We start from the raw sequence: 12,205 nt of genomic DNA on the forward strand, positions 1-12,205 counted from the left end.
AGAGACCTGGCCGTGTGGTGCCAGGATAACAACCTCTCCCTCAACGTGACTAAGACAAAGGAGATGATTGTGGACTACAGGAAAAAAAAGAGGACTGAGCACGCAAAAAGAGACAGAGACATTTGAAATATCTATATTATTTTACAACTTTTGTGAGTGTAATGTTTACTGTTAATTTCTGATTGTTTATTTCCCTTTTATTGTCTGTCACTTGCTCTGGCAATGTAAACATACGATGAGTGGACAGAACATTAGGAACACCTGCTCTTTCCATGACACAGACTGACCAGGTGAATCCAGGTGAAATATATGATCCCTTATTGATGTCACCTGTTAAATCCACTTCAATCAGTGTAGGAGACAGGTTAAAGAAGGATTTTTAAGCTTTGAGACAATTAAAACATGGATTGTGTATGTGTGCCATTCAGAGGGTGAATGGTCAAGACAAAAGATTGAAGTGCCTTTGAACATGGTATGGTAGTAGGTGCCAGGCGCACCGGTTTGAGTGTGTCAAGAACTGCAACGCTGCCAGGGTTTTCACGCTCAACAGTTTTCCGTGTGTATCAAGAATTGTCCACCACCCAAAGGACATCCAGCCAACTTGACACAACTGTGGGAAACATTGGAGTCAACATGGGCCAGCATCCCTGTGGAATGCTTTCGACACCTTGTAGAGTCCACGCCTCGATGAATTGAGGCTGTTCTGAGGGCAAAAGGGGGTGGAACTCAATATTAGGAAGGTGTTGCTAATGTTTTGTACACTCAGTGTATGTTTCCCATGCCAATATAGCCCTTTGAGTTGAATTGAGAGAGACAGAGCGAGAGAGAGAGGAGAGAGAGAGAGAGAGAGAGAGAGAGAGAGAGAGAGAGACAGAGAGGAGAGGAGAGAGAGAGACGAGAGAGGAGAGAGAGAGAGAGAGAGAGAGAGAGAGAGAGGAGAGAGAGAGAGAGAGAGAGAGAGAGAGAGAGAGAGAGAGAGAGAGGGAGAGAGAGAGAGAGAGAGAGAGAGAGAGAGGGAGAGAGAGGAGAGAGAGAGAGAGAGAGAGAGAGAGAGAGAGAGAGAGAGAGGCAGATCATTAGATTGCTAGGTAATTAGGGAAAGCGGGCTACATCCCCAAAGGACCAGCGCAGTGAACCAAACACACACTGCTCTTCCCCTGTCCCAGGGTCTCTATCTCTTTAAGAGCCTACAGAAGGAGGGAGGGAGAGAGAGAGGGAGCGTGTGGGGGAGGGGTATTGGATGGGGTGGAACAGTCCTTCAGTAATGAGCCGATTTTAGAGAGAGAGAAGCGACCGAGAGACCACCACAATATGACTTGGGGGGGAAACTGGATATATTAACGATCCAGAGATTGGTCGAGCGCTAAAATACAGAAGATAAAGCAGAAAGGAAGAAAATAATTGTATAATTTTTTGTTGTTGTTGTTTGCATCAGCCCTCCTCGCATGTTGTTCAGGAGAGACTGCAGCTCCATCTCTACAGCGCAGCAGGAGCACAGTGAGGAGGAGGAGGAGGAGGAGGAGGAGGAGGAGGAGGGAGAGAACAGGGCAGAAGAAGAGAGAAAGCAACAGGGAATACTCCGTCAGTTAGGTCGTCTGAGGTGTGTGTGTGTGTGTTCAGTGTGTGTGTGTGTGTTTATGGATGTGTGTGTTTGGATGTTTCCAGCCCATGCTATAGCTCTAGCCCATCTCTTCCTCTCCTACTCTGTTTATTTGGGGCGTACTGGTGCGCTGCGATCCCATCTCCTGTCTCTATCCTCTCTCCGTTGTCTGTGTGCCGGTGGAGCACAGCTAGAGGGGTGGTGGTGTAATGTCTGATTGAGCTCGCTGTGTCGCTGCTGCCGTGAGGGCCTCCGGTACTATTGGAAAAGCCTGGGCCTAGCCTGTCTGGAGCGCCCCAGCCAACGAAGAGGTGAGTGGGTTAGTGCCATCCCAGCTGGCGAGGCTGTGTGGAGGAGGGTGGAGGAGGAGCGCATGCAGCCTGCATGCCCATGGGAAGCAGAATGCCCGGCCGGCAGTAGCATCTAGCATCCTTAACGTCACGCCAGACCCGGCTCCAGAACCTCCACTGACAGACAGACGAGACCTCTCTCTCTCTCTCTCTCTCTCTCTCCATCCCAGGTGATGCTCTCTGGACCAAGCCCTGCTCTGTACAAGACTGGGAACCTGTTTTTGATGACATTATCATAAAAAACCCAACAACAAAAAGAAAAGGGGAAATACTCTGAGATCTAAACCTCCATGATACTACCTCCATCCTCGCCTCCCTGCCCTGATCGCTCTGTGTACACCTCATTCTCTCTTCTGGACGTTCTGAGGATTTTGCCTAAACCTGTTTCATGCATGTCCACTGGAGGCAGGTTTGACTTTGATGACGGGGGGTCGTACTGCGGGGGGTGGGAGCAGGGCAAGGCCCACGGCCGGGGGGTCTGCACGGGGCCACAGGGCCAGGGGGAGTACGCTGGGGCCTGGAGCCACGGCTTCGAGGTCCTTGGAGTCTACACCTGGCCCAGCGGGAACAGCTACCAGGGCACCTGGGCACAGGGGAAGCGCCACGGTGTGGGCGTGGAGAGTAAGGGCCGCTGGGACTACAGGGGGGAGTGGACGCAGGGCTTCAAGGGACGCTACGGCCAGCTGGAGAGCACGGTTAGCGGGGCCCGTTACGAGGGGACCTGGAGCAACGGCCTGCAGGATGGATACGGGACTGAGACGTACTCCGATGGAGGTAAGGAAGGAAGGGACACACCAGGCCTCCAAGCTGAGCAGCATCTGACCCCCTATAAATGACCCCCTATTCTCTAAATAGTGCACTTATTTAGACCAGAGCAGCCCTGAGCAACATCTTCATCAACTAATCACTCTTACTATGCAGTGCACTTGTATTCATTCTATTTTGGTTTTAAGACACTATAAGGGTCACTCTTCCCTCTCCTTCTCCTGTGCCGCTCATCCTCCTTTCAACCCTCATCCTTTACTAAAATCCATTCATTCTCGCCATCTCTCTTCATACAGTATCTCCACCTGCCTCCCCTTGTATCTGAAAGGGGTCATCCATATCTGAGACCTATTTCAGCTGGGATTGATAAGGATATACAGGTCACCTCCCCAGTCAGCAGTAATAGGTCTGAAACATACAGTGAATCAGAGAGGGGCCCCTGCAGACTGGCACTAGATCCTAAAGCACATTTAGGACTACGTCTGGATCTGGGCGAGGCCCTACGTGTGCGTTCATGCTTTACAGAGAAAGAGGATGTGGGCTATATTGCTATTTCCAGTTCGGTAATAAAGTGGGGTGAAAGCATGACACTTACTGTGGGCTACCGGTATAGTACATGTTACCACGCAAAGACAAACACTGATGCTGCCAGTAATGGCAGGTAACTGAAATGCATCAGCGTTTATACATGCCGCCATCTAATTTGAGGCTTGTTGAATCTTTATATCCTCTCAGATTCCATCTGTATTCCCACTCTCCTCTATTCCCCCTCCTCTATTCCTCTATTCCCCTCTCCTCTATTCCCCCTCCTCTATTCCCCCTCCTTTATTCCTCTATTCCCCCTCCTCTATTCCCCCTCCTCTATTCCTCTATTCCCCCTCCTCTATTCCCCTCCTCTATTCCTCTATTCCCCTCTCCTCTATTCCCCCTCTCCTCTATTCCCCCTCCTCTATTCCTCTATTCCCCCTCCTATATTCCCCGTCCTCTATTCCCCTCCACTATTCCTCTTTTCCCCCTCTCCTCTATTCCCCCTCCTCTATTCCTCTATTCCCCTCTCCTCTATTCCCCCTCCTCTATTCCTCTATTCCCCTCTCCTCTATTCCCCCTCTCCTCTATTCCCCTGTCCTCTATTCCCCTCTCCTCTATTCCCCCTTCTCTATTCCTCTATTCCCCCTCCTCTATTCCCCCTCCTCTATTCCTCTATTCCCCCTCCTCTATTCCCCCTCCTCTATTCCTCTATTCCCCCCTCCTCTATTCCCCCTCCTCTATTCCTCTATTCCCCCTCCTCTATTCCCCCTCCTCTATTCCCCTCCACTATTCCTCTTTTCCCCCTCTCCTCTATTCCCCCTCCACTATTCCTCTTTTCCCCCTCTCCTCTATTCCCCCTCCTCTATTCCTCTATTCCCCTCTCCTCTATTCCCCCTCTCCTCTATTCCCCCTCCTCTATTCCCCCTCCTCTATTCCCCCCCTCCTCTATTCCCCCTCCTCTATTCCTCTATTCCCCCTCCTCTATTCCCCCTCCTCTATTCCTCTAATCCCCTGTCCTCTATTCCCCCTCCTCTATTCCTCTATATCCCCTCTCCTCTATTCCCCCTCCTCTATTCCTCTATTCCCCTCTCCTCTATTCCCCCTCTCCTCTATTCCCCTGTCATCTACCCCCCCCTCTATTCCTCTATTCCCCCTCTCCTCTATTCCCCTGTCCTCTATTCCCCCTCCTCTATTCCTCTATTCCCCTCTCCTCTATTCCCCCTCCTCTATTCCTCTATACCCCTCTCCTCTATTCCCCTCCTCTATTCCCCCTCCTCTATTCCTCTATTCCCCTCTCCTCTATTCCCCCTCCTCTATTCCTCTATTCCCCTCTCCTCTATTCCCCCCCTCCTATATTCCTCTATTCCCCCTCCTCTATTCCCCCTCCTCTATTCCTCTATTCCCCTGTCCTCTATTCCCCCTCCTCTATTCCTCTATTCCCCCCTCTCCTCTATTCCCCTCTCATCTATTCCCCCTCTCCTCTATCCCCCCCCTCTATTCCTCTGTTCCCCTGTCCTCTATTCCCCCTCCTCTATTCCTCTATTCCCCTGTCCTCTATTCCCCTCTCCTCTATTCCCCCTCCTTTATTCCTCTATTCCCCCTCCTCTATTCCCCCTCCTCTATTCCTCTATTCCCCTCTCCTCTATTCCCCCTCTCCTCTATTCCCCCTCTCTATTCCTCTATTCCCCCTCCTCTATTCCCCGTCCTCTATTCCCCCTCCACTATTCCTCTTTTCCCCCCTCTCCTCTTTCCCCCTCCTCTATTCCTCTATTCCCCTCTCCTCTATTCCCCCTCTCCTCTATTCCCCTGTCCTCTATTCCCCTCTCCTCTATTCCCCCTCCTCTATTCCCCCTCCTCTATTCCTCTATTCCCCTCTCCTCTATTCCCCCTGTCCTCTATTCCCCTCTCCTCTATTCCCCCTTCTCTATTCCTCTATTCCCCCTCCTCTATTCCCCCTCCTCTATTCCTCTATTCCTCCTCCTCTATTCCCCCTCCTCTATTCCTCTATTCCCCTCTCCTCTATTCCCCTCTCCTCTATTCCCCCTCTCCTCTATCCCCCCTCTATTCCTCTGTTCCCCCCTCCTCTATTCCTCTATTCCCCTGTCCTCTATTCCCCCTCCTCTATTCCCTCCTCCTCTATTCCTCTATTCCCCTCTCCTCTATTCCCCTCTCCTCTATTCCCCCTCTCCTCTATTCCCCCTCCTCTATTCCTTCCCTCCTATATACACATCCATTCTCTCTCTCTCTCTCTCTCTCTCTCTCTCTCTCTCTCTCTCTCTCTCTCTCTCTCTCTCTCATCCCTCTCTCTCTCTGCATTATACCACAGACGCCTCTGTACTGTAAATCGCCATGGTAACGCTGAGACAGCAGGTCAGCGTGTCACTGGAGACTATCTGTGTTCTGCGCCCTGATTAGTGCTTTGGTATTGTCACTGGGGTTTTCTGACTTGGACGCAAAGGGACAATTTACTGGGGTGGGCTGGTCCAAAATAGGGGAGGGTCGTCTAACTTTTGGTGTTGCTTTTGGGAGGGATGTGTGATATATACACTACCGTTCAAAAGTTTGGGGTCACTTAGAAATGTCCTTGTTATCGAAAGAAAAGCCATTTTTTGTCCATTAAAATAACATCAAATTGATCAGAAATAAAGTGTAGACATTGTTAGTGTTGTAAATGGCTATTGTAGCTGGAAACGGCTGATTTTTAATGGAATATCTACATAGGCGTACAGAGGCCATATCTCAGACTGCCCATCTTTTATTTTTATTGGCCAGTCTGAGATATGGCTTTTTCTTTGCAACTCTGCCTAGAAGGTCAGCATCCCGGAGTCGCCTCTTCACTGTTGATGTTGAGACTGGTGTTTTAAGGGTACTATTTAATGAAGCTGCCAGTTGAGGACCTGTGAGGTGCCTGTTTCTCAAACTAGACACTCTAATGTATTTGTCCTCTTGCTCAGTTGTGCACCGGGGCCTCCCACTCCTCTTTCTATTCTGGTAAGAGCCAGTTTGCTCTGTTCTGTGAAGGGAGTAGTACACAACGTTGTACGAGATCTTCAGTTTCTTGGCAATTTCTCGCATGGAATAGCCTTCATTTCTCAGAACAAGAATAGACTGACGAGTTTCAGAAGAAAGTTATTTGTATTTGAGCCTGTAATCGAACCCACAATTGCTGATGCTCCAGGTACTCAACTAGTCTCAGAAGGCCAGTTTTATTGCTTCTTTAATCAGCACAAAAGTTTTCAGCTGTGCTAACATAATTGCAAAAGGGTTTTCTAATGATCAATTTGCCTTTTAAAATGATAAACTTGGATTAGCAAAGACAATGTGCCATTGGAACACAGGACTGATGGTTGCTGATAAAGGGCCTGTGTAGATATTCCATTACAATAGGCCTATGTAGACATACACTCTACAATAGCCATTTACAACATTAACAATGTCTACACTGTATTTCTGATCCATTTGATGTTATTTTAATGGACAAAAAAATTGCTTTTCTTTCGAAGAAAATTACATTTCTAAGTGACCCCAAACTTTTGAACGGTTGTGTATTTTATTTTTTATTGGGCACAGGGGAGGATAGTGCATTTTCTTTCTGGTTTACATTCCCCACCACAATGATCCTCCCTAGACTAGCCTACAACACCACAATGATCCTCCCTAGACTAGCCTACAACACCACAATGATCCTCCCTAGACTAGCCTACAACACCACAATGATCCTCCCTAGACTAGCCTACAACACCACAATACAATGATCCTCCCTAGACTAGCCTACAACACCACAATACAACGATCCTCCCTAGACTAGCCTACAACACCACAATGATCCTACCTAGACTAGCCTACAACACCACAATGATCCTCCCTAGACTAGCCTACAACACCACAATGATCCTCCCTAGACTAGCCTACAACACCACAATACAATGGATACTGCATTATTGTCTTCAAGTGAGTAAAATTAAATTCATTTCTACTCTGGGCTGTGAAGTGAAGTGAAGATGTCATTGACTAAAAGTCCTGTTTATTAGAATGTTTAATTCCATTTGGATCAGTTGTGGGTCTTCTCTTGACAGATTCTAAGGTCTAGAAAGGGCAAGGTACAGGACAGTCTGGCTGTATTTTTACCTCTGATACTGATGTGCTGTCTGTTGCCCATCATCATTCTCCCAAGTCGTCCTATATAATGTGGGCACATAGGCCTATGCTCCGGGCACGCCCAGTTATTCAGGGAAGCTTAACGCGCGTTCTGCCTCCTTTCCAATCCGTGGCGGCTATTCCTCAACCTCGAACCTAACGCTTCAATATAGTCTAAATATTGGTCATTTAACTTTTAATAATAATATAATAATATGCCATTTAGCAGACGCTTTTATCCAAAGCGACTTACAGTCATGCGTGCATAACAATTTTTTTTGTGTATGGGTGGTCCCGGGGATCGAACCCACTACCTTGGCGTTACAAGCGCCGTGCTCTACCAGCTGAGCTACGGGGGACCACATTTGAAAATGTATTAATCTGATTAGGCTACTTAAAAAGTATCCTGTAGGCGACCTGCGCATGTTCATCCACTCCACTCTGATATAATTCCAGCATCCAAACTGTGCACTGGCCTTTCAAAGAAGGGAAAGGGACATCTGTTTCAAAACCCCCCAAAAAGTTGAAAGACATTCTGAGATTTTCAAGCCAAGCCTTCGATACTGATTAGGGAAAGATGTATTTTCTGCTTATCAGAGAGACATACACTCTATTTGATTGTGTTGTTGAAAATGCAAACCGTGATGAAGCGCTTGAAGTCGGTAATCGGTTTGCAGTTATGCATTGCTTATAGGTTGTGTGTGGTGCATTGGCACAAAAACCTGTTGGTGGAAAATTCGTTGCATATATTTTATATAATTATATATATAGCATCAAAATGTTTAAAATCTGTTTTCCCCCTACAGTGAGGGAAAAAACGTATTTGATCCCCTGCTGATTTTGTACGTTTGCACACTGACAAAGACATGATCAGTCTATAATTTTAATGGTAGGTTTATTTGAACAGTGAGAGACAGAATAACAAAAAAAAAATCCAGAAAAACGCATGTCAAAAATGTTATAAATTGATTTGCATTTTAATGAGGGAAATAAGTATTTGCCCCTCTGCAAAACATGACTTAGTACTTGGTGGCAAAACCCTTGTTGGCAATCACAGAGGTCAGACGTTTCTTGTAGTTGGCCACCAGGTTTGCACACATCTCAGGAGGGATTTTGTCCCACTCCTCTTTGCAGATCTTCTCCAAGTCATTAAGGTTTCGAGGCTGACGTTTGGCAACTCGAACCTTCAGCTCCCTCCACAGATTTTCTATGGGATTAAGGTCTGGAGACTGGCTAGGCCACTCCAGGGCCTTAATGTGCTTATTCTTGAGCCACTCCTTTGTTGCCTTGGCCGTGTGTTTTGGGTCATTGTCATGCTGGAATACCCACCCACGACCCATTTTCATGCCCTGGCTGAGGGAAGGAGGTTCTCACCCAAGATTTGACGGTACATGGCCCCGTCCATCATCCCTTTGATGCGGTGAAGTTGTCCTGTCCCCTTAGCAGAAAAACACCCCCAAACCATAATGTTTCCACCTCCATGTTTGACGGTGGAGATGGTGTTCTTGGGGTCATAGGCAGCATTCCTCCTCCTCCAAACACGGCAAGTTGAGTTGATGCCAAAGAGCTCGATTTTGGTCTCACCTGACCACAACACTTTCACCCAGTTCTCCTCTGAATCATTCAGATGTTCATTGGCAAACTTCAAACGGGCCTGTATATGTGCTTTCTTGAGCAGGGGGACCTTGCGGGCGCTGCAGGATTTCAGTCCTTCACGGCGTAGTGTGTTACCAATTGTTTTCTTGGTGACTATGGTCCCAGATGCCTTGAGATCATTGAGAAGATCCTCCCATGTAGTTCTGGGCTGATTCCTCACCGTTCTCATGATCATTGCAACTCCACGAGGTGAGATCTTGCATGGAGCCCCAGGCCGAGGCAGATTGACAGTTATTTTGTGTATCTTCCATTTGCGAATAATCGCACCAACTGTTGTCACCTTCTCACCAAGCTGCTCGGCGATAGTCTTGTAGCCCATTCCAGCCTTGTGTAGGTCTACAATCTTGTCCCTGACATCCTTAGAGAGCTCTTTGGTCTTGGCCATGGTGGAGAATTTGGAATCTGATTGATTGATTGCTTCTGTGGACAGGTGTCTTTTATACCGGTAACAAGCTGAGATTAGGAGCAGTCCCTTTAAGAATGTGCTCCTAATCTCAGCTCGTTACCTGTATAAAAGACACCTGGGAGCCAGAAATCTTTCTGATTGAGAGGGGGTCAAATACTTATTTCCCTAATTAAAATGCAAATCAATATATAACATTTTTAACATGCGTTTTTCTGGATAATTTTTTTGTTATTCTGTCTCTCACTGTTAAAATAAACCTACCATTAAAATTATAGACTGATCATTTCTTTGTCAGTGGGCAAACGTACAAAATCAGCAGGGGATCAAATACTTTTTTCCCTCACTGTAGCTGATCATTGTCTGCAGCCGGGAGAGTGAGCTTGTCTGTAGTGGTCTGCGAACCCTCAACCTTCTGGCCTGTAGCCATGCTTGGCATTGACTACACCACAAAACCATGGTCAAGTCAATTTCCACATTTAAAAACACAGGGTTGCTACAGTTATTGTTATTTGTGGTGGTAATCATTATTATAGAGTTAATTTTATGAGGGGGGAGGGTGTCCAATTTTTTACAGTACAAGGGAAGGATCATGTGAGGTGGGTGCATTTTTTTAAATGACACTGGACCATTCGTCGTCGTCGTCATCCCCACAGTAAATGTCGAACTGTCCCTAATCTAGGCCGTTTGATACCAATGCAACTCCATTGCACTGAACCCGGATGAGCCGAGAGAGAGAGAGAGAGAGAGAGAGAGAGAGAGAGAGAGAGAGAGAGAGAGAGAGAGAGAGAGAGAGAGAGAGAGAGAGAGAGAGAAGAGGGGTCAATAAGTGATGCAGGGGACCATGGAAACACGATCCGTCGCTGCTGCATTGGTGTAGCTAGAGGTTGAACACCAGCGTAGCCTATATTCTAATGATCAATCTACGGCAATCGTTCACATACTAGTAGATAACTCCCTCGGTGTTATTTGGTTTATGAAGTAGCGACGGCGACCGTAATAACACTCTAGAACGAGATAAATTAAATAAAAAATAAAAATACTGCGTCACGAGATAGCAGCTCTCTCGCTTCTGTCGCTCACGTGGTTCGACCGTGAACAGATGAATATAGCACGCACGAGCTGACACATTTTCCACAACCCAATAAACGTGCTATTGTCGCTATACCAACAGCTACACAGGTGATATTGTGTGAAGTGTCGGCTAATAACATGAATGGGTATTTACATGGGGTCCGCCCCAGCATAGCTTTGTCTGTGCGATCTACATTTCAGCACCATGGACAGGACCCGATTTTACACTTTGACAGACACACCACAGCGAAGGTTCATGACATAGCCTTCCTCTGTTTTTAGATTATTGAAATTGGGGGAAATACCGTTTATTAGGCCTATCCCGGCCACTAAAACTTGTATGTGTTCGTGTTAAAAGCCTCACTACTGAGATGGCAACGCTCTAAAAACGATCTATTGTATAGGCTACATAAGATAAAACTGATCATTATTTGCGATAGGCAAAACCCAATATCTTAGTTTTATTCAGTGGAAAATGAGACGTGATTTTGCCAGAGGTTGAGGGACTTGCGGCATTATATTGAAACTGTTGTCATGGCAATGATGTGGGGCCATTAGGCCTTTTATGTCCCCATATTGATTTCATGTCTACGTAGTCGTTTCAGACCATTCATACCTTTTATATAGCCATTTTAGACCTCTTCACCTGAAATAAGCCAGGTAGCACAGCTTGAATGGTGATATAAGATCATTTCTCACTCTCTTGTAGGTCCTAGTAGATTAAAATGGACTAAACACGCCGTGTGTGTGATATCAGTCAGTCACTTCCTGCTACCCAAAGTCAGACTTTTCTCACTATGAAATACAATATAACAAAGCCTGCAGGGATAATGCTTTATAACTTATTATGAGCACTAAGAGCCTTTATTATGTCACATAAAACACCTTATGTTATGCCTCTTTCCATCCATGCACCTTTCTGGGGGTGACCTAATTGGTTTTGGGGTGCAATGCATGTCCACCCCAGACCGCCCTATAATTTGACCCCTGACCTGTGACTCTCTCCTATAGGTACGTTCCAGGGCCAGTGGCTGGGTGGGATGCGGCACGGCTATGGGGTCCGGCAGAGCGTGCCATACGGCATGGCGGCCGTCATCCTCTATCCGCTCCGCACGTCCATAAACTCCCTCCGCTCAGAGCACAGCCACTGCCCCCCCACCCTGCTGGAGGACGGCACCGGGACCGCCGTCTCGCCTGCCGACGGGGTGGTGGGGGGCGGGCTGGCCGGGAGCCCCGTGGGGAGGGGGGGCTTCGCTCTAACTGCCCCCAGCGAGGCTGACCGTCGGGGGAAGAGGAAAGGTGAGACTTCTGATGTGCTGTTTGTGGGCCAGCTGGTCGGGCTCTGAGTGCTAATACTTAAATATCTATTAGTCCTGCTTTTCTAGCCATATCTATTGGCCTTGCACTTTTGATATTGACTGGACTTCCCATTGCATGAGTTATTATGTCATGCTTGTGTTTGTATGTCAGTTGTCCATTTCTGTAAAGTTGTATCATATGGTATTGTAGGATAGATAACGTTGTACCGTATCGTCTCATATCCCAGGCCGTTTCCGTCAGTCGATCCTGAGCGGTCTGAAACTGCGTCGCTCCGAGTCCAAGAGTTCGCTGGCCAGCCAGCTGAGTAAACAGAGCTCGTTCTGCAGTGAGGCCGGAATGAGCACTGTCTCCTCCGCCGCCTCCGACATACAC

At 47.4% G+C, this 12,205-nt stretch overlaps 1 protein-coding gene across 3 annotated transcripts in view; it reads left to right on the forward strand.

Moving 5' to 3' along the window:
- The first annotated feature begins 1,279 nt into the window (after nucleotides 1-1,279).
- Nucleotides 1,280-12,205, forward strand: part of jph3a (junctophilin 3a) — a 16,205-nt gene continuing 5,279 nt past the window's right edge. For 2 of the 3 annotated variants that reach the window (XM_041899272.2, XM_045210004.1), the window contains exons 1-3: nucleotides 1,280-2,724; nucleotides 11,525-11,812; nucleotides 12,060-12,205. The exon at nucleotides 12,060-12,205 is cut by the window's right edge and continues 359 nt beyond it. In XM_041899272.2, coding sequence (XP_041755206.1) covers nucleotides 2,241-2,724; nucleotides 11,525-11,812; nucleotides 12,060-12,205 — 918 coding nt within the window. In that variant the 5' untranslated portion in view covers nucleotides 1,280-2,240. The remainder of the gene's footprint in view (nucleotides 2,725-11,524; nucleotides 11,813-12,059) is intronic. The other variant, XM_045210003.1, reaches the window with a different exon arrangement.

Source organism: Coregonus clupeaformis, chromosome 32, assembly GCF_020615455.1.
Source record: "Coregonus clupeaformis isolate EN_2021a chromosome 32, ASM2061545v1, whole genome shotgun sequence".
In the NCBI taxonomy this organism is placed as follows: Eukaryota; Metazoa; Chordata; class Actinopteri; order Salmoniformes; family Salmonidae; genus Coregonus; species Coregonus clupeaformis.